This window comes from Triticum aestivum, chromosome 2A (assembly GCF_018294505.1).
Source record: "Triticum aestivum cultivar Chinese Spring chromosome 2A, IWGSC CS RefSeq v2.1, whole genome shotgun sequence".
Classification (NCBI taxonomy): domain Eukaryota; kingdom Viridiplantae; phylum Streptophyta; class Magnoliopsida; order Poales; family Poaceae; genus Triticum; species Triticum aestivum.
Genome location: NC_057797.1, coordinates 688028841 through 688051186, shown reverse-complemented (window position 1 = coordinate 688051186; position 22346 = coordinate 688028841). Strand labels below are relative to the sequence as shown.

At 41.5% G+C, this 22346-nt stretch overlaps 2 protein-coding genes across 28 annotated transcripts; both read right to left on the bottom strand.

The window, feature by feature from the left end:
- Positions 1-6409: 6409 nt before the first annotated feature.
- On the bottom strand, positions 6410-10343 carry LOC123190253 (uncharacterized). 2 transcript variants are annotated; one of them, XM_044602863.1, is made up of 3 exons: positions 9749-10343; positions 7337-7425; positions 6410-6743 (listed from the first exon to the last, which is right to left on the bottom strand). In XM_044602863.1, exons 1-2 carry the CDS (start codon positions 10194-10196, stop codon positions 7361-7363), a joined length of 513 nt encoding a protein of 170 aa, XP_044458798.1. In that variant the 5' UTR covers positions 10197-10343; the 3' UTR covers positions 6410-6743; positions 7337-7360. The 2 variants fall into 2 exon arrangements, with proteins under 2 accessions (XP_044458798.1, XP_044458799.1); XM_044602864.1 differs by lacking the exon at positions 7337-7425 and having other exon boundaries at positions 9749-10292.
- A 3802-nt stretch (positions 10344-14145) lies between these two features.
- LOC123190251 (uncharacterized) lies at positions 14146-21103 on the bottom strand. 26 transcript variants are annotated; one of them, XR_006496244.1, is made up of 11 exons: positions 20621-21103; positions 19225-20497; positions 18886-19072; positions 18452-18613; positions 17607-17711; positions 17197-17275; positions 16903-17071; positions 16586-16797; positions 15075-15271; positions 14436-14501; positions 14146-14341 (listed from the first exon to the last, which is right to left on the bottom strand). XR_006496244.1 is itself a non-coding variant. In XM_044602861.1 (4 exons), the coding sequence occupies exons 1-4, from the start codon at positions 20790-20792 to the stop codon at positions 19058-19060; spliced, it is 327 nt and encodes a 108-aa protein (XP_044458796.1). In that variant the 5' UTR covers positions 20793-21103; the 3' UTR covers positions 18885-19057. The 26 variants fall into 26 exon arrangements, 2 of the variants coding, with proteins under 2 accessions (XP_044458796.1, XP_044458795.1); XR_006496229.1 differs by having other exon boundaries at positions 15075-16797; XR_006496233.1 differs by lacking the exons at positions 14146-14341; positions 14436-14501 and having other exon boundaries at positions 14850-16416.
- Positions 21104-22346: the final 1243 nt, after the last annotated feature.

The window sequence follows — 22346 nt, the reverse complement described above, 5'->3', positions numbered from 1 at the left end:
TCCGAAGGGCCCCACATGTAAGTACCAGGGATAAATTGTCCGAAATGTGTCTCCTGCACGGTCAAAGCTCTTTGACTGGACGGGAAGGGTACAGAGGGGTATTTCTGAGTACACATGTGCTTTTGCTTCTACTCCGCATTTGACTAATATACATACGAAATATAGTTTCATAACATAAAAAGCCGATTTAATAAAGTGTATTCATGGAGATAGTACAACCATTTAGGCAAGACGATGCATTAGGTTGACCGACCACACATAAATGAGCACTTAAAAGAGGATCCAAATTGGACGGTCGTTCCAAACTGCCGTTGGAGCGGGGGTTCAAGTTCAAGCCCATGCACATGGCTAGGGGGGCGTGTGGGGCCCCGCCATCGCCCTCTCATGCATGCATGGCCCTGGTTACGGTTGGTGCCACCTAATTCGGCATCATCGCCTCTCATCATCCAACGCGCACAGCATGAGATGATACAAACGTATGGCCTGATTTCTCAAGTTTGTCTTTGCCTAGCTATAGCTTCTTAATTAAGACAAGCAACGGGCTTTGTTCTCCATGAGATTTCGCTCCACATGCAATCACGCATCATGCATGCAAACTGGGCAGGGACTGATCAGGATAGCATTAGCATACCTGCATAGGCACGTACGTACAGATCGTGGTGGAGTGATGATCATGATGAATCACGAGAGATCTCTCGCCTTGTTTGGATCGGCCAGCCTACTTGCTTGCAACCGGCCGGCCGTCGGAGTGCTTCTGTTGTTCTTTACGACGTCATGATAGCCAGCCAGCCGTGTACGTACGCCGGACGTTGCATGCTGTGTACGTTAATCTTAAAGAAGAAATGAGGTGGTAGCGCTAATTTTCTTTCTCTTTAACGCAACCGATCCAACTAATTAAAGCACAAGTTTTTTCGGAAGCATGCAGTACGCCATCATCCTTGTGAACCATACATGTATGATACGTACGCAGTAGCGGTCGGTGGACGGTAGGAGTACAGTACCGCGTGTAGATATTATAGAATTTGATGAAAGAAATGGAGAGAGAGAGAGAGAGAGAGAGAGAGAGAGAGAGAGAGAGAGACCAATCCTGTAGTCCTGCCGAGCTTTCTCCTTCGTTATCTTCCATTCACATGCAGGTGCATGCATGCATCTAGTATGTGTCATGTGGTATTGCTTTTGCTCAGGGTACGGTTCTTCCATCGCATTTGAGCTGAGGTGTCCTTAAACACCCTTCACCACTCATTTTTTTTCCGCAAAGGGCGGATTTTATTGTCATAAAATGAAACATCAAAAAATACATAACACAATGAGCACACCTGCACACGTCCAGCCCTTGCATAGCTGAATGCATAGAGCCACTAACAACTCACACACACACACACGTGAAAACACGCCGGCGACTAGATCATGTTCATTGCCACTCACTCATGCTTGTTGTATCCTTTTCAACCGAATCCGGCTGCATATATTTCTTCCTGGAAAAAGGATATCCAGATCCCAATAGTTCTCGTCGGAAAAGGAGAAAGTTCTGGCCATGAACCCAGCTAGAACCTGGAGCCTCCAAACATGCTAGCACGTGCCAAAAGGTTTTGACTAGGGATGGCATGGCAGAGAGGTCCGTTCATTCCCCTAGCCGGTGCGTGCATGCACGGACTAAATAGCTCTAATTATTTATACATATGTATTGTATTGCATGCTTAGTTTTCTTGAGTTTCAACTACATTTTAATTTGAGAGGAGACGTGTAAGGTTGGCACACACAGAAAAAAGAAAAGGGTTATTGGTCGATGGAAGACATGCCACATGCATGGGGGCACTGCACTATCCGGATGAGCCTCTCTGTATCGTGGACGTGTACTTCTGTACTACACCCAATAATTCGCGTGTACTGTAGCTACCCGAATTCCCACGATCGGCACGCATGCCGGATTCTGAATTTCACGCTCACAATTCGAGCCACTTGGCCTCAATTACCGTTTCATAGTCAAATTTTGTGAAGCCACATTGTACTCCCCCGTTTTTTTTTACTTTGCGTATAAGATTTGTTAGAAGTCAAACATTGGAAAGATTGACCAATTTTATAGAAAAAATATATCAATATTCATAATATGAAATCAATACATTACATGCATCAGGAAATTAATTTGTAATATTGTATAACTTTAGTATTGTAGATAGATGTTGGCCTTTTTAGTATAAATTTGGTCTGACTTTATATAGTTTAACTCCAGACAATTCTTAACACGGAGTAAATAGAAATGAAAGGAGTACACACAAATTAATTTGGTGTACTTATTGCATCTTAAATTTTGGGGGCCTTGATAATTAAAAGCCACATGCACGTGGTTGATTTGCCAATGTTGTTAATCTAGCTTTTCCTGCAAAAAAATAATTCTAGCTTGCGCTTCAAAATGGAAAATTCGGTGGTCCAAATCTATTTTTAAGCAAATTTCAGTTTTCTCTCCTAATTAGTTACAATCCTGTGATTTTCTTTATTTTATCATGTTTGTTATTTCCCAAGACTAGCAATGTGGATCTTGACATTATGACATGGTAGCCAACTATTCCCGCAAAAAAAAAGACATGGTAGCCAACTAGACACACATCTTAGGCCCCTATTTTGCATGGGAGTATCCACTGCGGCGCAGAAGAAAAAGAAAGGCGACCTAAATCTTGCCTAGTGCAACCAGCCTTCGGCGGCTCCCCTCCACTGATGACCTCTCGCTCGTTGATGCTGAGGTGGATCGCCTGATCTCACGCATCCGTGTATTTGTAGGGATGGGGCCTTAGTGGTTTAGATTTTCTGCCATTCAACGACTTGACCTCGACATGGGTGACACAACAGTGAATAATATTACTTAGTTCCTCCCCCGATGTGACTTTTGCCTTGATCTTATTATACGAATGAGATGCGTATTACCATGAAAAAAATAGCAGCATAATACACTATTTATTGGAGTTTTGCGGAATTTGATGAAATTTAAGGGATTTGGACAATACTTTTTTACGTCACTAACGAGTAACGGGTACGCCACTGAGTTGTGCATGCAGTCAACTGTCATGTTGTTTTAACATGTGGATTTAGGTTTTTAGTTTGAGAAAAAATATAAAATAGGAATCAATCATGATGTCATAGTTAGGAATAAAATGTGGCAAAAATTGTAACAGGTAAAAACGCTTACAATGTCATAAATAGAAGTTAAAAATGAAGTTTAACCTATTTTTGCTAAGGCAGCTAATTCAGTTATGATACTCTGTCCTATCCAAAAAAGAAAGAAAGAGAATTGACATCAATTGATTATCTATTTTTTGGGAGAAGATCCTTGAGTGTACCGCTTCAGAGTTATCATCCAGAAGCATTCACATCTTTTAATTACAATGAGTGGTGAGACACTAAGTCATTTCTTTAACCCCATCAAAAAGAGCTCGAATTTGTTTATAGCTTGCCTTTGGTGGTTCAAAGACAAAAGATAAATCAAATGCCTGATCTTTAATTATGTGGATCAAACAGTGATAATGACATCTCCCCTACACAAGAGAATTCAGAGGAAAAACAATGAAACACGAGAAGCTACAGTCAATTTGAAAAACATACAAGAACAAATCCTCGCAAAAAAAAAAGACATACATGAACAAATGAGCAACACACTTCCTCTAAAAAAAGGAGCAACAAACCTTTTGTGGTTCATATGTGTTTAAATAACACTGAACATTTGCTCTTTTTTCCCCTTAAATATCTTTGAATATTCTTACACATGTAGTAGCTGGCCATGCTAGGGGGTGGACAGTTGTTGAAAAGGAATCACACGTTTTCATCATCGTCCAGCAGTATTGAATCATGCACCGACAATTCATATGCTGGAATATCTATGGAGTCTATGACCATCACATCACATCACTTGGTTAATGATGCGCAATCAGTGTGCGACACATGGTAGAGTCAAAGTTGTCCTTTATAAAAACTACTCCAACCATGGTTACAAACAGAGTTGGGTGCGGTTAATCTAACAAGCCTGCATGATTCAGCTTAGGACACGGGGCCAGCCTCACATGCAGTGATTCCCCAGCTAGTGTCAAGTATTTTGATGGCGAGTACCTCGGGAAAACGACAGACGAGATCGATCATGAGATTAGGGGGGAGCAATGCCAGACGACGATTGTCGATTCGGTTTGAGACCTCGGAATAGTGCATGAGACTGAGAGGCACATGTTCAGACTTCACCAGTTCAATTTTCTTCCAAGTTCATGTGCACTTCTCTTCTTCGCCCGTGGCCGTCTTAGATAAACGCAGTACAATTTCTGGCCAGGAATTTGCAAATAAGCACCGGGAAAGCATGTACGGTGGGAGCAAAAAATCGAGATGTTTTGTAAGCTCTTTGAAAAGGAGAAGATATCAACTGCTGGTAGACTGAATGTCGGAGCGTCAGTTGGAAGGAAAGGGTAGCTCAGCCAGCCAGTCTACCTGAAACGAAACAGCTGCAGGTGCGAGTATTCAATGAGACGGCTATCTGTCTACCCCCTACAAAAACAAGGCAAAATGATGGGTCTCCGGCACATGCGACCCAGAGAGAGAGAGACAGATAGATAGTAGGAGTAGGATGGATGGATGGGTGGATTACATTGATTACATAGGCATATGGAGTCTAAGTATTCAACTAGACACATTTAAAATCTTGAAAAATTTGTGAGTTGTATTTAGGCTCCTGCTAGGTCACCGGCTAGCTTGGTTGGTGAAGTGCCCATAGCCATAGCCAGGCTCGGACGGATAGTTTAAGCGTGGCTGTAGACCTCTGCCAAATGTGCATCTATTGGGGTATGTGAAGTTGTGAACACCGGAGACCAGCGTATGCATCGGTCAGACAGACCAGACCACTAGTTAGTAGGAAACGACACACGGGTGTAGTGTAGCCTCGAAGCGCGTCAGTGTGGTGCTGCCAGTACAGCTTAGGGCCGTTAAGTACTCCCACTTGATTGTATTATCAGTCAGTTTTCTTGAGAAAGCAGGAGCCAAATCATGGCCCGTCCAGGGAGGGAGGGGGCCGAGATTATTTGAAATCCTTTGGGCGTTTCACATTCTAGCATAGCAATAGCAGGACGGTTGAGGGCGGGCATGATTGGAGGGCCGGCGACAGGTAAAGAGGAAAAGGCGCGAGCACTGTGGGCGAACATGGCGCCAGCGACCTATCTAGCCAGCCTGCCTGCCTCCAATGGCGGAAGGAAAGCAAACCCCATGATGCATGTAGATGTTGTAGGAGCCATGGCCCTGGCTTGGGACTTTGCCTGTACCCAAGCCAATAAGCCATGTCATGTCACACACTGCTGCTACCAGCACGGATACGGTAGGGCGATAATGGATGGATGGGGGAGCGCCGTGATCTCAGGGACGGATTGGCAGATGCACCTGATGTTTCCCAACGCATGTTCAGGCGGGCCGCGCCCGCTGCCCCCGATCTACTCTACTAGTGCTGCTGCCGCTGCGTCGGTGTGTCTGTCTGAAAGCGCTCGGAGGCGGGAGTGCGCCGCGATCATGGCGGACACCTCACACACACGCCCACCATCCCACCTTGGCATAGTACTTGACCCATTGAAAGTTTGAACTGCGTCCCCTAAAAATCCATTCGTTTCATACCAGTTTTGCGCAATCTCATGGCTTTCAGCATATCGAACGAGTTCTCCATGCAAGGAGTGAGTCCCGGTGTATATACACAGGCCATTGGAGCAGTTCAGCAGTAGTGCTCGGATCACCGAACGGAAAGCAATGCAAGGAGTCTTATGACATTTCTTCAAGCAAACGGCTGCTTCTTACGTTTAAAGCAAACAATTCCATGGAGGGATATATAATCACGTCCAAGCTACGGAAAGCGAGGTATGTTTGGTGCTCCCAGGATACCAACAGCAGTGAAAGCGATCCTGTCAAAATCAACCGGGGCTCTTAGGTGAGTGACGCGACGCCCCACCCGCCCCGTGTAGAAATTTATAACACTCATCTGGCGACCACTACTATAAGCGGGGACAAATCGTACCAACAAAATTGCGCAAAATCGACATCACCTGGAATTGTATGCATTTCATCAACATCACCCCTAACGGTCGCAACATAAATAAAAGAATAAAGATACTTCTGAAAACCAGCGATGCCGACACGGTACTATACCTTTGTCTATACCAATATTCTCCCTGATCAAGGCGCTAGTTACTTTAGTCTAATATGATCTACCAGGACTTCAAACTTTAGTAAAGAAAAAGAAGCATTCATTACCATAGAATTTGTATGGAGTGGCCGACATGGAAATGACAGAAAGGAAAAGTCTTTCTTTTTCCTACACAAAATATGCCTGCGATCAAACTCCAGGGCATCATCAACCAACTAAAACGGTCGATTTCTGCAGCAAGAGGCAACGCACAACAGGTTCGGTACAAGCAGAAATCTGTATTAACATTACCCACTGACGCTGAGGAGCCGACGGGTGCCCGTACAAGCAGAAATAATCCACAAAGAATAATTGGTACATCATACAACTTAAGCTCAGAGAGCAGTCAAAGAGCACATGACACTAGGCTGTGTTGTAATACAAATTCATCGTGTTCATCTTAAGCACACATGACCTACCGAACAAGAGACGGGTGATGAGGCGGCTCATTATTGTCGCTAGGGTCTGTTAAGACACCTATATCGTCTATATGTGCAGCCATCAGCAGGGTTTTACTTCTCCGAGCTGAGTCTTCCTGTGTCCACCTGGGGATCTGCACAACATAACATCTTAGGCTCAGATTTGCTTCTGAATGAAGCTCAGAAAAGACAAAAGCCCATTCAGGTTGCAGCGAAAATGATTCATTACCAAACTATTTTGTAGGTATTCAATCTGAATGTTAGCTAACAAGTCATGTTCTCCTACTATTAAAGGTTTACACTGGATTACTGGACAGATGTTTTCAGATAGACTAATGTAAACACTGAACAAGTATCTACTGTCAATCAGCAAGGGCTCCTGCGCCACATTATCTGTAATAACACTTGCCCAAAAGTGGCAACAGTCACATTCCAGGTGATGACAATCCGAGCCAGCAAGTTATCCACTTTAGCCTATCGCAAATGCAATGTGGTAAGCTACTGCGCTATTTTAGTCTTTCCAGCAAAAAGGGTATTAATGTTAACATCATCTGATCATGCATAAATAGGATAATATTGGGTGTAGATGGCTGCATAATATGACAACAATAAGACAAGACAGACCTAAAGGCTAGAGTTCAAATGGTGGCATATATAGAATATCAATGACAGTTAGACCAATAGAGTAACAATAAAATATTTTCCTAAGGAATGTGAGCAAACTTACCCCAGGTAAACTTGCAAGGACAAATTAGCTTTCCTCATCATCAGTTTTAGCATTTTTCCTTGACTTCTTCACTGGATGCCAAACTTTCCCTTTTAACAGAAATTAATTATTAGCCTACCAAACAACAATGAAGATCACAGCCAAAAGGGGAAGTTCCCAATCTAACAATCAAGGTCTTGGATGCATATGCATCTACTGACTCGTGGACTCATGCATAATCTGTAACCAATGTAATCAAACTACCATCAGTCCATCACTTCTTGCAAAACATAAATCTAACTCAAAACCAGACAGTACTCAACATAAGCCTCACACACCAAATCATATCTGGTACAAGACAATTGTAACCATTTTGGGCCTCAAGGGAGCAGTAGCGCAGTATACTAGACCCAACATATATACCCTACATAATTCTCATAATGGAAAACAGCATCAAATAATCTCACCAGCCAATGTTTATCAAACAACAACTCCCAAGTTGTCGAATGCATGACTAGACAACTAAACTAACCCAGGTTTTCTATATTTAGGCGCCACTATATATACGATGTCTGATGTTTCAATATTTCACTTATGATGGCTGTAGGACACAACAGGCATCACATGACAATGACAAACCAATATCAGCAAGCTCTACGTAGAGTGGAAAAGAAGAAGCCTGCTCACACATCAAGTCCAAATTCTAAGGCCCGCTAGGGTATCCTTCTCTATGTCTACCGATTTGCTCAAAACCATTGTCTAGACAAATGAAAATATAAGCACCATTATGGCACTAATATTACTTGATCAAGTACAACAATGTTTCACCAATTTAAAAATAATTTAATGCTGCATAGAAACAACAAGAGACTCTACCAAAAGTCGAGGTTTCTCCTTCAAAAAAATCAAGCTCTTGGGACTTTCTCTTCTCTTTGAGAGAAAAAGATCAAAGGATGAGTTTGTCAGACCAACAAAGTTCAAAACCTACATATACTGAACACAAATAAACCATAAGAAACAGGACGAGCGTTTGTGAGTATATATGGGCATGGAAGCTAGTATAGTGTGTACACGGGTGTTATGGTGTTCTGTTGTACGACCGTCATACATATGAAGTCATTTAAGTCGTATGCGAATCATTCTCATTTTCATACAATCATACCAGTTATAACCTCACTAAGTACTGACTGTTAAACCTCCAACTGAAGGATGTGCTAATACTTAAGGGCACCACTCCTGGGCCTAGTTATACTATTAGGATTACTAGTAACTTGCAAGACATAATAGAAAGACAATAAGATCAAAGTAAATGACTACCTCATGAAAAAAACAGTCTTTTTCTTATGACAATGATGTGGAGGATCTCAGAGCATCCACATACACTGTAAAGTCATGATAATCCGACCTATGTACAGTGCGTTGAATTTGAATTTATTAATTATCTTCAACCATAAAGGCAAAATTTCTAGTATTTAATTGTGGATTAGGAGGTCAGTTAGGTTGTTAAGATTCATCAGGCAAAGGCAAATAACTTGCAGAAATGCAGATGCATAGGCTAATTAACCTAAAACTGCATTAAAAGTACAGTCAGCTATGAGAATCATCATGCCCTGCATAAGCTAACAAAGGAGCACTCATCTTAAAAAAACAATACTAAGGAAAATAATCACTATCAATACAGCACAGTGACACGTATTTGGATGTGCAACCAGAAAAAAAATCACAATCACTAACTGCACTATCCATTTTAAAAGCATGCAATCATACTATAACCATGCAGTTGAATTTAATGAACGAACAAAACAGAATAAGATAGTAGTACAGGCAAAAGCATGAAATAGAACTGAGAAAAACGATTTATCAGTTGTTTTCTGTATCCCACAAACTATGCCATCTACTATGAAAAAATCCTCATAATTTCCTATACCTCCTAAAATGTCTTATAGTTACATGTTTCATCAGGTAGCATATCTCCCATACTAAATCTCACATTGGTGGAAGTAGTACAGCAGAAAAGAAAATTTATTTAGCGTCAACTAAATCATCCAAACACATATCAAATGTCCATAGCGAGCAACTTATCAGGCACCGCATAATTTAACCCAAAGCTAATGATATGCACAGTCTATCATGGTTGATTAGGATTGATTTCACTTGGAGAATAAACAGAATTCCAAGAACATGTTTTAGAGCGCAAAATGGTCCGTGATTTATAACTGCAGAAGGTCAAGTATCAAGCTAGAGGACAGAGAATCGTAACACATCATTGTAGGCGTCTGAAATTTTTTCGGCTTTAGCATTCATTTCGGATATCAGGGGTAGATGCGCCCTTCCGTGCTTCGCGCACATATTAAACGCGGCAGCTCAGCTCCAAGACCATGCACCCATAACACATCATCATTTCGCAATCGAAACAAGTCTCATCGACCTCACCTTGGACGAAATAGGCCTCTGACGGCCATCCCCGCTGCGTGGTGAAGCACATGGCCTCCTCCTTGGTCATCGCGGCCTTAACTATGGTGGCCCTCGCCATCTCCGCCGCGTCGACGGCGGCCCTCGCGTTGTAGACGACGGTGCCGACGAGATCGGACACCCCGAGCGGCCGCCGCATGGGCGGTACCCAGTACGACCCCCCGGGCACGAAGGGGAGCCACTCCGGAGCGGCCCGCCGCACCAGGACGCCGCGGATGGCGTCGTTCAGGCGCCCCATCCCCATCGGCTCCTCCGCGGAGTCGCCCGATGAGGTGGAGGAGGCGGACTCCTCGGAGAGGTCGATCTCGATCAGCTCCACCTTGTCTGAGAGGGCGCGGTGGGGCTGCAGGGAGGACCCCGGGGCGGCCGGGCGGCCTAGGGTTAGGGTTCGCGCGAGGAGGCGAGCCATGGTGGTAGATGGCTAGGGATCGCGCGGATAATGGGAAGATTTGACACGCGACTCGCCCCGGACGGAGACGAAGACGATGGAGGTTGTGCGTGGGGCCCGCGTGTCATTGGCAGTGGGGGAATCGGTGGCTGGCGCGCGGGGTCCAACCCGTGGTCAAGGGAGATGCAATTTCTAAGTCTCATTTCTGAAGGATGCATTTTATTATTTCTCTTAACTAGCAAAATTACCCGTGCATTGCAACAGGAGAAACAAATTATCACCCCTAATGCCTCCATCCTTGTTGCCACTTCTTTTCTTTATTATCATTGTCGGTCACGATGTTCACTACACAGCGAACGTTTCACCTGAGCTTGGAACCAATACAAAATTGCATCGCCTGCATGGAAAGACCAGCGAACGATCGTGTTTGAGATCCCGGCCACATCTGCATAATCTAATGCTTGCGCCTTGTGTTTGTGTTATCCGGATTTACATCATAATAGTTTAGTACTAGTCCATGAAGAACACAAACAACCACCAAATTTAACTTTAGTTTAAAACGATCAACACCTTTTTTGCGGGCTAATGCGATCAACACAAAAAAACAGTGTAGCTTGCGAGTTAGAGGTCAACGATTTTTTTCCTCATATCCTAGACGGGATGGCGGGTTTGATTTGTTGGGCCGGGTCGCACGGATAGGTTGGCAGGGCATTGTTTTTTCTATTGGTGGAACGCTACACAGATCAATGGGGCAGAGGCCAAGTGGCCCAGGATAGATGATCGGTAGAATAGCCTAGCTCAATATGAAAAATGCCATGGACATACGAAATGGAAGGACCAATAAGATTATACCTCCATTTATATAAATATATAAAATAGTATAGATGCCCGTGGGTTATAACAGATGAAACAATTGACATAAACTTAGCGGGGACTGTATGCGCAAATATAACGTTCAATGTGTTATAAATTTGGCGCAAATTTAGTAAGAATTATAAGTGTAAGGAAAACATGCCACACTCTCTGTTGCACCAAAAGAAAAAAATGGCATGAATTTAGTGAGTATCAAGCACGCAAAAAACGCCACATTGTTTTATTCATAAGATATGAATGGGGCACTACACGTCTGCCATTGATATCCGCACCTCCTTCAAAAAGAATCTGTAATTGCCATCTATTTACTTCCTCTCATTTTTCTTTCTCTTTTCTTCTTTATTTATCATGCAATTAGTGTCTATTTTATTTATCTTTGTTTCCTTATATCATGCATGTGAGGAATCCAAATTGTCGGCCTGTTAATTACTCATGCGGTTAATATGGCGCTCACAATAATTACCTTCTATTTCCTTTCTCCTTCCTTTTTTTATTTCTCATGCAAAATATCTATTTTTTTCTTGCAGACTCCACATAATTACCGCCTATTTCCTTCCTCTCTCTTTTCTCTCTCCTTCCTTCTTTATTTCTCATGTAATTAGCAATTAATGTCTATTTCCTTTCTTGCTGGCCTAATTATGCATAATAGCTATTGCTCTCCCCTTCATTTGTTTCGTTAAGGACAATTCTTATTCATGTCATATTCTTTGCTTAACTAATAGAAAGCCCGTGCGTTGCCATGGGCTTTTGAAATATTTTTTTGAAGTTATATATATGCATGTTAAATTTCACATGTATAGAAAAGATAACCAGTAATAATCATGTAATAATTGAAGTCCACCTCACTTACGATATAAGTTGATAAAAAGGTAATTTGACAATGTATATATTGAGAGCGGTGATCTAACTAATAATCTCTTATAAATTAACATCTACTTGATACCCTTAAAATATTTTGCACAATATCAGAAATGTTGTCTTTAACTTTATTCACATTATATTTAAGCAAAGAATAATAAGAACTTCCTTAGCTCAAAACTACAAAACTATGCTGCAAGGGTAATATATGTAGTTAGCACGATATTTTTGTGAAAGGTCTCAAAATGTGCAACGAATAATACTCATCTTGCAAACCAGACAAACCAAATCATTACCGTTCCATGAGAGCATACAATCAAAAACAAAATACCCAGACACATCTCTGCAATTTCCTAAATTGATATTATCTTGAATATAGTGATAACAAAAACAAATGCTTGTTTCTTGTTTATTATGATAATGGAATATATAAATTTAATCGTCTGTGCTCATTGAAATAACATATACTCACCACAAAGAGGCCGCACAACAGAGCAATCCTCTCACTGTCTCCACACAATCATCGTTTCCATGGCGCCTCCCCTTTCCTCAACACCGTCGCCCGACCACTCCCCTCCTCTCGACGGAATTGGCCGGCTCCTCCTCTCCCTGCCACAATCACCCCCTCCTCTCCCCTCCACAGTGTCGGCGCTCCTCCTCTCCACACCATCGATGGAGCATGTCTGCTCTTGTCCCCGCCGCCTCCCTTCCCTCGAAACAGAAATGTCCATGTGTTTTCACAATGTGGATTAAATAATGTTTTAATCCAAAAATGTTTATTAACATAATGGTGTGTGATTTTTGTTCATATAACGACAAACTATTTCTCTCTCACTCCTTTCCTCTGGGGTGTGTCTCCTTAACCATCCTCTCTTTACAAAGAGGTGACCCTTACAAGAAGACAAAATAACATCTTGTCCTCAACAACCCTCTCCTTACAAGAAGGTAAATCTTAGAAGAAGAAAAACTAACGTCCTTCTCCCGATGACTCTTCCCCTCAACCTTCACTCTCGTCATGTGTCTAATCTCTCTTTCAAAATTGTATAGCGTGTGACAATAGTAGCAAGAAACGCAAACTGAACCATATTTGCCCCCCCCCAACGCCGCTACCCAGGCGACTCTTCCCCTCAACCTTCACTCTTTGTCATGTGGCTAATCTCTCTCTCTCTCAAAATTGTATAGCGTGTGTGACAATAGTAGCAAGAAACACAGACTGAATCCATATTTACCCCCGCCCCCGCCGCTGCCACCCAGGCGACTTGGGGTAAGCTGCGTCGAATACAGATGGAATACAACGAGAAATGACCGCACACTAAATTTCTGATTTACAAATAATGAAAGACGCACTTAGTGCAATGATTTTTTTGGCTCCAACGAAGGTAACAGTTTTGAGACTGCAAAGGAACATAAAGAAAAATAAATGTGATGTATACCGGAGAAAAAGAAACTAAAACAAAGACCTGGTTAACTAAAATGACAGTAACCATAAACTTATTTCATTTCATTATGGTATGCACGTTGCTACGGTGACTTGCAACATACAAATTTAAATGTACCACATGCTTGGTACGGAATGGTAATCATGGTTACTCGCTTTCACACCGTCACTCCATGGGCTCCTCACACAGTACACCACAAGCCATGGCCATATATATTTAACAGTAGAAATCACATCTTGCATGTCCAAGCGCAAACCCCATATGATAGCAAGCCCCCGCAAGAGCACACCTCGGCAATCTCTTCCATGTCTATGGAGACGAGGGAGAATCTAGACACGTACCTCCATCGCAAGTGCCTCTCTGCCCCTCCCTGTGTCACCCTTCATTACCTGTGTCTGCAGCGCCTAAATCAGACAATGGTGAGTCGAGTCTTGTTGTCCACCCTACTTTTTATAGCTTTACTCTCCACCTTACTTCCCGCTCGTTCGCTTATGCAACCCCTAAGCTCGAAGGAATTCTTTAGGCTTTGGAATGTTCCAGGTTAACCAGGAGAGGTGGGCCCAATACATAGATATGCACTATACTCAACACATCTGATTTGACTTGCCATAAACAAAATACTATTGAGTATTGATTTGTATCTAAAGGAACATTAGTAGAATGCCCGTGCGTTGCCACGGGCTTTTTAACTTTTTTATGATTGTTGTATAAAATTCTGTGAATTTTTTACTCCTTCCAACGAAATTGACGCAGGCCCTTGTCGAAGGATTCTTTTTGAACATCAACCTAATCTATCTCCATCTCTATCATATACCCCTCGAAAAAAAGTATTATCATGTGCAACATATATACAAGGAAAGAATAATTATTTGTATGCATCTCATTGTGTAAAATTGGATGACTTTTGAGTCCAATCGCTCATAGTTACATCTGCGACTTTGTCAATCGAAATTTTCAAAGCATCATCCGAAGCCATCAATTTTTATTATCTCTGACCTACAAAAGTTAACAAATAAAAATACATTAAATAAATAAATAAAATACAAAGTAGCATGTGCATTGTCGTCACATAGAATGTATGTCATCTCACCACACCATTGCTGCATCTTTTCTAAACTTCCCCGCATACTCCGAGAGATGATGGCGTATTGTACATCTGATTGAAAAAATGAGATGATTATCACTACCTCGAGAGATGATGGCGTATCGGATTAGTTAACTGTCCGTGCATTGGAAAGGGTCATAAACATTTCAATAGTTTAACACGAATTGTGTCTACTGTATATCAGTGGTGCATTTGACTTGCAACACACTTTTAATTCAAAGATTTCTGAGTGGAAAAAGGATACGTAATAGGTCCTTGTTATATACATAACCATAAGGTCAAAGGAACCCCATCCTAATCTAAGTTAAGCAAAACCCTATGAGGAAATTCTGAATGGTGTTCCTCTTGAACATCCTATGAGGAATAACAATATTAAGCAAAACCCGAAACGGTAGTTCAGTGCTCGAAAAAAAAATTACTATTGCCTGATCAACTTCGACTTTAGGAGTATCTACCAGGGTTTACATTTTAATACATCCTTTCTTAAATGTCAGTCTTTGCATAAAACCTTCACGTTTCCAAAACACTATCATGCAGAATTCACATTCTTTATGAGAAATACACCTCATAATAGAAACTCTGTATCATAATAGAAATTGTAGGTTTCCTTGATGGGAAACATACTAATGGTCAGATACGCATCATCATCACAGTTTCAGCCTCTACCGCTACCCAGCATTACTCATCTTGTGCAACCTCTCGTCTTTCTTATTTCACTCCCTTTTCTGGAGTTTGTCTTCACCAGCGGTAGCAACAAAAGCAAGATAAGTAAACACACTTCTACAAAGTCGCTGAAACATGGATCCATTAACCCTGTAAACCTAAAGATCAAGTGAAAGAAAAAATAAAATAGAAACTTCTCATCAGCAAGTAAAAGTTCAGGAAGTCACTGGAACATAGATCCCAAGATCAAGTGAAGAACAATGGAATTAAAACATAAAGTAGCAATAATAATGGAAGGGAAGATCAGCCATGCCAGTCTACGTAAAGCAATCCAAATAATCCTTCCCTCCTAATCATGCTCAGCTATGCTAACTCTGTATTGGATAGAGAATGGTTTCACCTATGAGTTCACAACAGTACTACATGATTGGTAGAGCAAGCATTAGGCTTAATCCAAGAATAAGAAGTGCGTCGCAAATGGACAAGCTCCAAGTCAACACGCTGATTGTTGTAAAAATACACCATATCGACATTCCTTCAATTTTGGCAACAAATAAAAAGAAAATAGAAATACTTGGTTCAAGCTAGTATAGATGTAGAGAAAATAAGCCTTTAAAATGTGTGGTATGTGGTTGGCTTACAGATACTCTTATATGTCTAAATTTCTCCACATAATGTAGGATTCATTATACAAGATGCATCAAAACTGAAGTTGAATGGATGGATATGTACCAGCGTACATAGATATGTATGCATCCAGCAACCACATGGGGAAAAATATTGAAGTGAAGCCATCTGTGCTGAACCCCACAGTTCTGAATCTAAATCTTAAATGCCCATCACATTGGCACTCAATGGTTACACCGACTACTGAAATTTCTTAGTAGAAAACAACATCATTTACGAACCTTTCTCTTTAAAACACCACTAATACTGCAATTTTGGAGTCTAACCATACACCACTAATACTGCACATAGTCTGCATCCTGCCATGTACTAACTGAAATATATGGAGCTTGCTATGTTGTGTTAAAATAAAATAAGCCGGTCTTTTCTCTGCCCCGCAAAAGGTCAGTCTTTTGCCATCCTCAAACAAGTTTGTGACAGACTATGATTGCACTTCACATACATGAAGTAACAAAGAAATAGTTTCAACTTAAAAAAACAGAGATTAGTAAGAAGGATATATGTTCTCATTGTGCATATGAATGGGCATCATAAATCAAAGAATTGAATCTCAAGATGAAACTTCTATCACAGCCAGGTATGAGTATCAATGTGCAGGTAGGCATGCGGGTTTAACCTGATTCGTGCACACTAATTAGACATCTTTTTAGATGGTCAGTACTAAGCATGTACTCCCTCCGTTCCAAAATAGATGACTCGACTTTGTACTAACTCAAAGTCGAGTCATCTATTTTGGAACGGAGGGAGTAGTACTGAAGCAGTACTTTCTTTTGATGTATACTTACTTGCTACTCCAACTTGCAGTACTGAAGCATGTACCACACTAATTAGACATATTAGATGGTAAGTTCCTTCTGACTTGCGCATAGACATGGTGTCATTTATGTCAGAACAATGTACACGGCAGCTGACCGAGTATTAAGTCTCAAGTAATAGGACTGTAAGTAGTCGAGCAACTGACTGAGTATAATATTCAAACGTTGCAGCCTTGGTTTGCCTACAAAAAAGACAGAGTAAAGCATATATAAATGCCAATTGCATGATTTATTCCAAATTAATAATTACAAGATGCAACAATGGATATTAGTGGCGTGGAGATAACCCTATGTGGCGGCGGAGCTCCTTGGAGCCGACGAGTGTGAGAGAGGAGCTCCCTGCTCCTCTCCTCTGTTTTGGGGGTGAGACCGCGAGGTGAACGAGCACATTTTGCAGAGGTCCAGCATTTCCCTACTTTTCTCATAGTGGTATTGCATAACGAGTGGAATTCATTCCTGAAAAACATCAAACTGCCACTGAATGGTGTCCATGTGTCATCATCTATTCCCCTAAGACAACGAAATTGGGTGACATGCAATCAAACAAGACAAGTTGGGTCTAATTAATCAAAAGCACGCACCTGATTTCAACGAAGAATATGCCGCTGTCTCTTCCCTTGAGCCTTCAATTAATAGTACGAACTCATGGTCAATTTTAATCTGTTAAACAAATGCACATGTGTGAAGCACACAACAAGAGATTGATCTGCTATTGGCACTATCGAATGTACATAGAAGCATTCTTAAATATTCTCGTATGATTGGAAGTTATTCATTTTGCGGAAATCCATCAATCAGAAACATATTATTTCCAATCACAAGCATGTTCTTTACTAATTAGCATGACAATGATCTCAAAAGGCACAAGCTTTCCTTCATACATGAGATCCTTGATCATTGTACTAACTGAAAGAGGCTGGCATTAAAAAGATATCAAGACAATTATTACAACGTAAGAGTATATTTACAGAAACTGAAAGAAGACTGTTACCTGCTCCATATCACTTTAACTTCTTCACGAAGAAGATCACCAGCACTCAGATGTGCAAACCCATACTCAAATGAGATCCTTGATCATTGTACTAACTGAAAGAGGCTGGCATTAAAAAGATATCAAGAAAATTATCACAACGTAAGAGTATATATACAGGAACTCTTTATGTATTGTGCATTCTAAATTACAAGAAAATTATCGCACGGGCATTGTACTAATATGTGTTGTGCATTCTATATGTATTTGATGTTCAAGGAATTCTTTAGGCTTTGGCCTGTAGTCAGCGCACATATATGTTTGGTTCATGCAAGTAAAACACGTGAAATTCCATTATAGGTGGCAGGGGAATGGATTTACTCTAGAAAATTGCTAGGAATTAATCAGCATGTCAAAAGAGAATTAGAGGAGTAAATCACAAAGCTTGTTTCAGCCATTGGAGGAAGAAGTCTGTTACTTATCATCAAAGAAGCATGTTCAACGCACGGCCCTATAATGGAATTACATCAAGAGAAGCAAAGGTGCTCTCAAGTTGTTATGCATATCATATAGCACATGTAAGACAACAAAATGACAGTCATCAAGGAAAATATATAATTACCAAAATCAACCCCAAATCAGCACTCCCCTCGCCATCTATGTATCAGACTACTTGGAACTGAACTGTATGTAAAGCAAGATTTAAGTGTTGACCATTAGTCCTCAATGTCCCATGTGTTCTCCATCATGCTCCTGACTTTACTGTCATACTCTAGTTCGTAGTCTAAATTCAGTTACTGGTTGCACTCACCCCTAAGTGAACACTAAAAGTTTTAACAGGATAAATCACACATATATATCATTACCTTAGTCAATAGAGTCCTGGAACTGTGTCACAAGATCCCGACAAAACTGACCAGAGTTTTCGTAGTTCTCTGAAACTTTTCATGTCTGGTTCGCTACTACTCACAGTTATTTCCTGGATTCAATAAGCCCCATGAAAGCAGACCATTTCTTGGGGTATACAACTGAAAATAAGGTTGTAAAATTCATCAAAATCATCTAGAACAAACAATATGACATACTTTTTGCACAAGTACTGTAAAAACAAGTATTACCTATCCTAGCCTTTTGGCTTGAACTGAAAAAACAGTATGACATACTTTTTCACTCCTACAACTACCTTCGTGATGATAGGAAGAAAGTGTCGCAGACACTATGCACATTTATTTTGTTGGATTGTGCAGATCCAATTGAGCAGTCCCTAAAGCTGGAAGGATTATAGTTGAAAAAAAAATACCTGGAGGTAACAGCCTTTGTTGTGATAGTACTTGCTTTATTGTCAATGAGGAAGTGCTAGAAGTATGAGAAAAATCCCAGTATACCATCAATTATTGATTACTTGTCAGACCCAAGAAAGCATTCACACCTCCAAGATGTTTGTTAGACTGTTAACATAGCATGAATTCACTTCAGAGTACTCCTTTCTGTACATATAATTAGATAAAAGAGAATACTGGTTATGAACTATATTCATAATATGAATGACAGTGTGAATCTCTCCGGCAAAATTAGGAACCAAAGCGAAGCGGGCTGCTAGAATAATAAAACAGACAGTTTGAGCAAAATTAACACCTACCCAAAAATTAGGTGCCCAAAGATAATCCAGGTACACATTGAGGAATGGCATATCCAACTCATCCACTGCAACAAGAAGAGTTTGTGAAAGCTAGAAAATTTGCTTGTTAGCCAATGAAGAAAGACAGAAGCAAACATGCCCGGTTCCTCTTAAAATAAGCTAAGGAGAAACATGAACCTTAGGTTAGTGTTCAGGCCTAGGTATCGTACATTGGCAACAAACAATATATGATGTTCCCTTTGGTTGGATGCATTTTCTTTCTACCTAGATTGAGTCAAAATTAGATGATGCACACATTCCGACTAAAGTACATGTACACATCCAGTGGCACATGCAAATAAAATTAAGAGCGACCTCTCCAAATCATAGCCTGATACAATCAAGATCTTTATCAGTCTTCTTCTCAGGCTACATGTAAATCTTCTCTAGTAGTCCTATGAGCATAAACAACAGCTCGAATCTACAAAATTGAGGAGCAATTCGGTACAGAGGCAACCACCTTTACAATGACAGGCAACCACCTTTACAATGACAGTTTATAATACTATAAGTTAATAAGCGTCCAAGGCAAGTTGTGTGATTTCCAAGCCTTCAGAAACCATTATATCAAGATACCTAGGATTATTTGGTTCACACTATTTTATGCAAAGAATTTTAGCTTGAACGCAGTACACTTTATGTTGGTCTGGGCTTCGAGTTACCTAAAGAAAATACATTTACGCCTCCAATTCGACGACGACAAGATGCAAATAAAATATTGAGAGAAAATGTATTTATCCTTTTATCGACATCACCAAAAATAGAGATAGTACCATCCAAATAAACTGTAATTCATCACGTGGATGTTGCATTCAGTACAAAGGCTTATGAAATTATACTCCTGCAGTTGTTCTTGAACATGTGAATTAGTTCTTCTCAAGTAAAATGAACAGTCATTCATCAACTTGCATCTGGACATTAACGAAGCTGAATATAATCTTGTTAGTACAATTCCATAGAAGTAACTACTGTACATCTTGAAAAATGAAAACATTAAATGATGGATAAATTGAACCGATCATGGCCTAGCAACGAAATTCCAAACAATATATGTATCACTTGAATTGCCTAATTTTGAATACTGAAAAGATACACATGAATCTGTCAGACTGATACTGAAAAGATACACATAATTCTTGCAACAGGGCAGCAAGACGACCTTGGGGTTGGCGTGAGAACACGATGCACAGACTGGCACTTCCGATTCCTGCCTCGGTGGCTTCGCGTGTGGAGGCTGCACGACGTGAGGAGGTGAGAACAGCATGAGAAAATCTCATCCGTGAAGTGCCTGCAGCACAACTACACACAACCAATTCAAAATTAGGAACTTGCAGATTACGAGCCCCTCGCAACTAACCTGGACAATCAGGGGAGGATGTAGGGGCTACATGAACTGTGAGAGGAAGGAGAGGACTGGGACGTGGGCCCGCGACAGAGGATCCGACGGCGTCCCGATCGCAGTATGTCAGCCTGGGGGACGAACTCGGCGGCGGTGGCAGAAGGCCAGGAGGTCTCGCGAAAGCCCCCATTGACGCTGTCGACGAAGTAGCTCCAGACGGCGGTGGGGAAAAGTGAGGAGAGGTGGCGGCGGGGCAGAGAGGGTAAGAAACCCTAGTGGCGGCCGGGCATGTTGGTGGGGTTAGGAGCGTTCTCGCGTGGGGGAGTGGAGAGGTGGAGCTGCTCCTGCCGCCGCGCTCGAAGAAGAGGCCCGTCCGGTGGAGCAGTACGGGCAGCGGCGGAGTGGGAGATGCAGCGGCGGCGGCGGAGTGGGAGACGAGGGAAAGAGAAAACGCACCCAGAGGGGATGGATCGAGAGGAGGGGCGGCGTACCGATTTTTGTCGCTGGTTAACCTTCGTAGGTCTTTTTTCGTTGGTTAACCTTCGTAGGTTTATTTTCGGTTGTACGTGGATGGGTGTGGGTTGGGGCAGGTTTTTTCGGTTTGTGGTGGCTAAGCCAGAGGTGGGAGGAAGTATAAAAAACCATTGGAGGTGGGACTAAAAAAGACTTGGAAGCGAGACTACCAACTGCTCCATTAGAAGTAGAGATTTCCGAAGCAGCAGTCTGCTCCCCATTGTCTATACCGTCGGCCGCAGCAGTCAGCCGGCCCAGCACGCCCGGGCCCATTGTTTCGGCCCGAGTACGCCTGGTCTTCTATTCTTGAAAGGCCAGATGCCACCGGACGTCAACGTTAGCACGTTCTTGAGTCTAGCATGTTCGGTACACGTACGGAAAGGCTTATAAATAGTACCACCTCAGCTAGTGAAAATAATATAGGTGAAAAAACTGAAAGCGTAAATTTACAGAAAGAAAGCGTATTGTGACGGTGAACCCAAGGAGTCAATCTATGCTTTATTATTAGAGATAAATTAATTAAAGTTTTTTCTCTACGGTCACACAACCCATATTTTTGCCTTCCATTTTGTTTCTTTTCATTTGTTATTCCTGAGGTAACTGTTTTTCAATTGTTTTCTCTGTTTTTTTTAATATTCAAACACACGCACACACAGGATCCGGGTAGGCCAGATCTAAAAAAACGACGCCCAACAAAAGAACTGTTAACTACACATATGAAAAGGCTTATAAATAGTACCACCTTGGAAAGCAAAAATAATATACGTGAAAAAACTGAAAGCGTAAATTCACGGAAAGAAAGTGTATTGTGACGGTGAACCCAAGGAGTCAATCCGTCCTTTATTATTAAGGGATAGATTAATTAAAGTTTTTTCTCTACGGTCACACAACACATGTTTTTCCCTTCCATTTTGTTTCTTTTCATTTGTTATTCTTGAGGTAACTGTTTTTTTCGAGATGGTCTGTGGAGGAGAATGAGGGCGCAAAGCTCAGGTCATAAACGAGGACGACGTGCCCGACGACCTCCCTATTTTATTTCTCTTATTAATTAATTAAAGTTTTGATTTTTCTCTACGGTTACACAAACATATAGTTTTCCTTCTGATTTTCTTTTGCATTTGTTATTTCTAGGGAATTTTTTTTCCTTTCCGAGATGATTTGTGGAGGAGAACACGGGCGCAAAGCTCGAGGCATAGACGGGGATGGCGTGCCAGCTGACCTCGCCAAGGGA

What these genes read in the sequence shown, in the direction of transcription:
- LOC123190253 (XM_044602863.1), bottom strand. Translation starts at nt 10,196, where the DNA reads ATGGCTCGCCTCCTCGCGCGAACCCTAACCCTAGGCCGCCCGGCCGCC. An exon ending in AGAGGCCTATTTCGTCCAAG is followed by an intron (nt 7,426 to 9,748) that starts GTGAGGTCGATG and finishes TTCTGTTAAAAG; the next exon opens with GGAAAGTTTGGCATCCAGTG.
- LOC123190251 (XM_044602860.1), bottom strand. Translation starts at nt 20,792, where the DNA reads ATGGGGGCTTTCGCGAGACCTCCTGGCCTTCTGCCACCGCCGCCGAGT. An exon ending in ATCCTCCCCTGATTGTCCAG is followed by an intron (nt 20,498 to 20,620) that starts GTTAGTTGCGAG and finishes CACGTCGTGCAG; the next exon opens with CCTCCACACGCGAAGCCACC. An exon ending in TTTGGGCACCTAATTTTTGG is followed by an intron (nt 19,034 to 19,224) that starts GTAGGTGTTAAT and finishes CTATGTTAACAG; the next exon opens with TCTAACAAACATCTTGGAGG.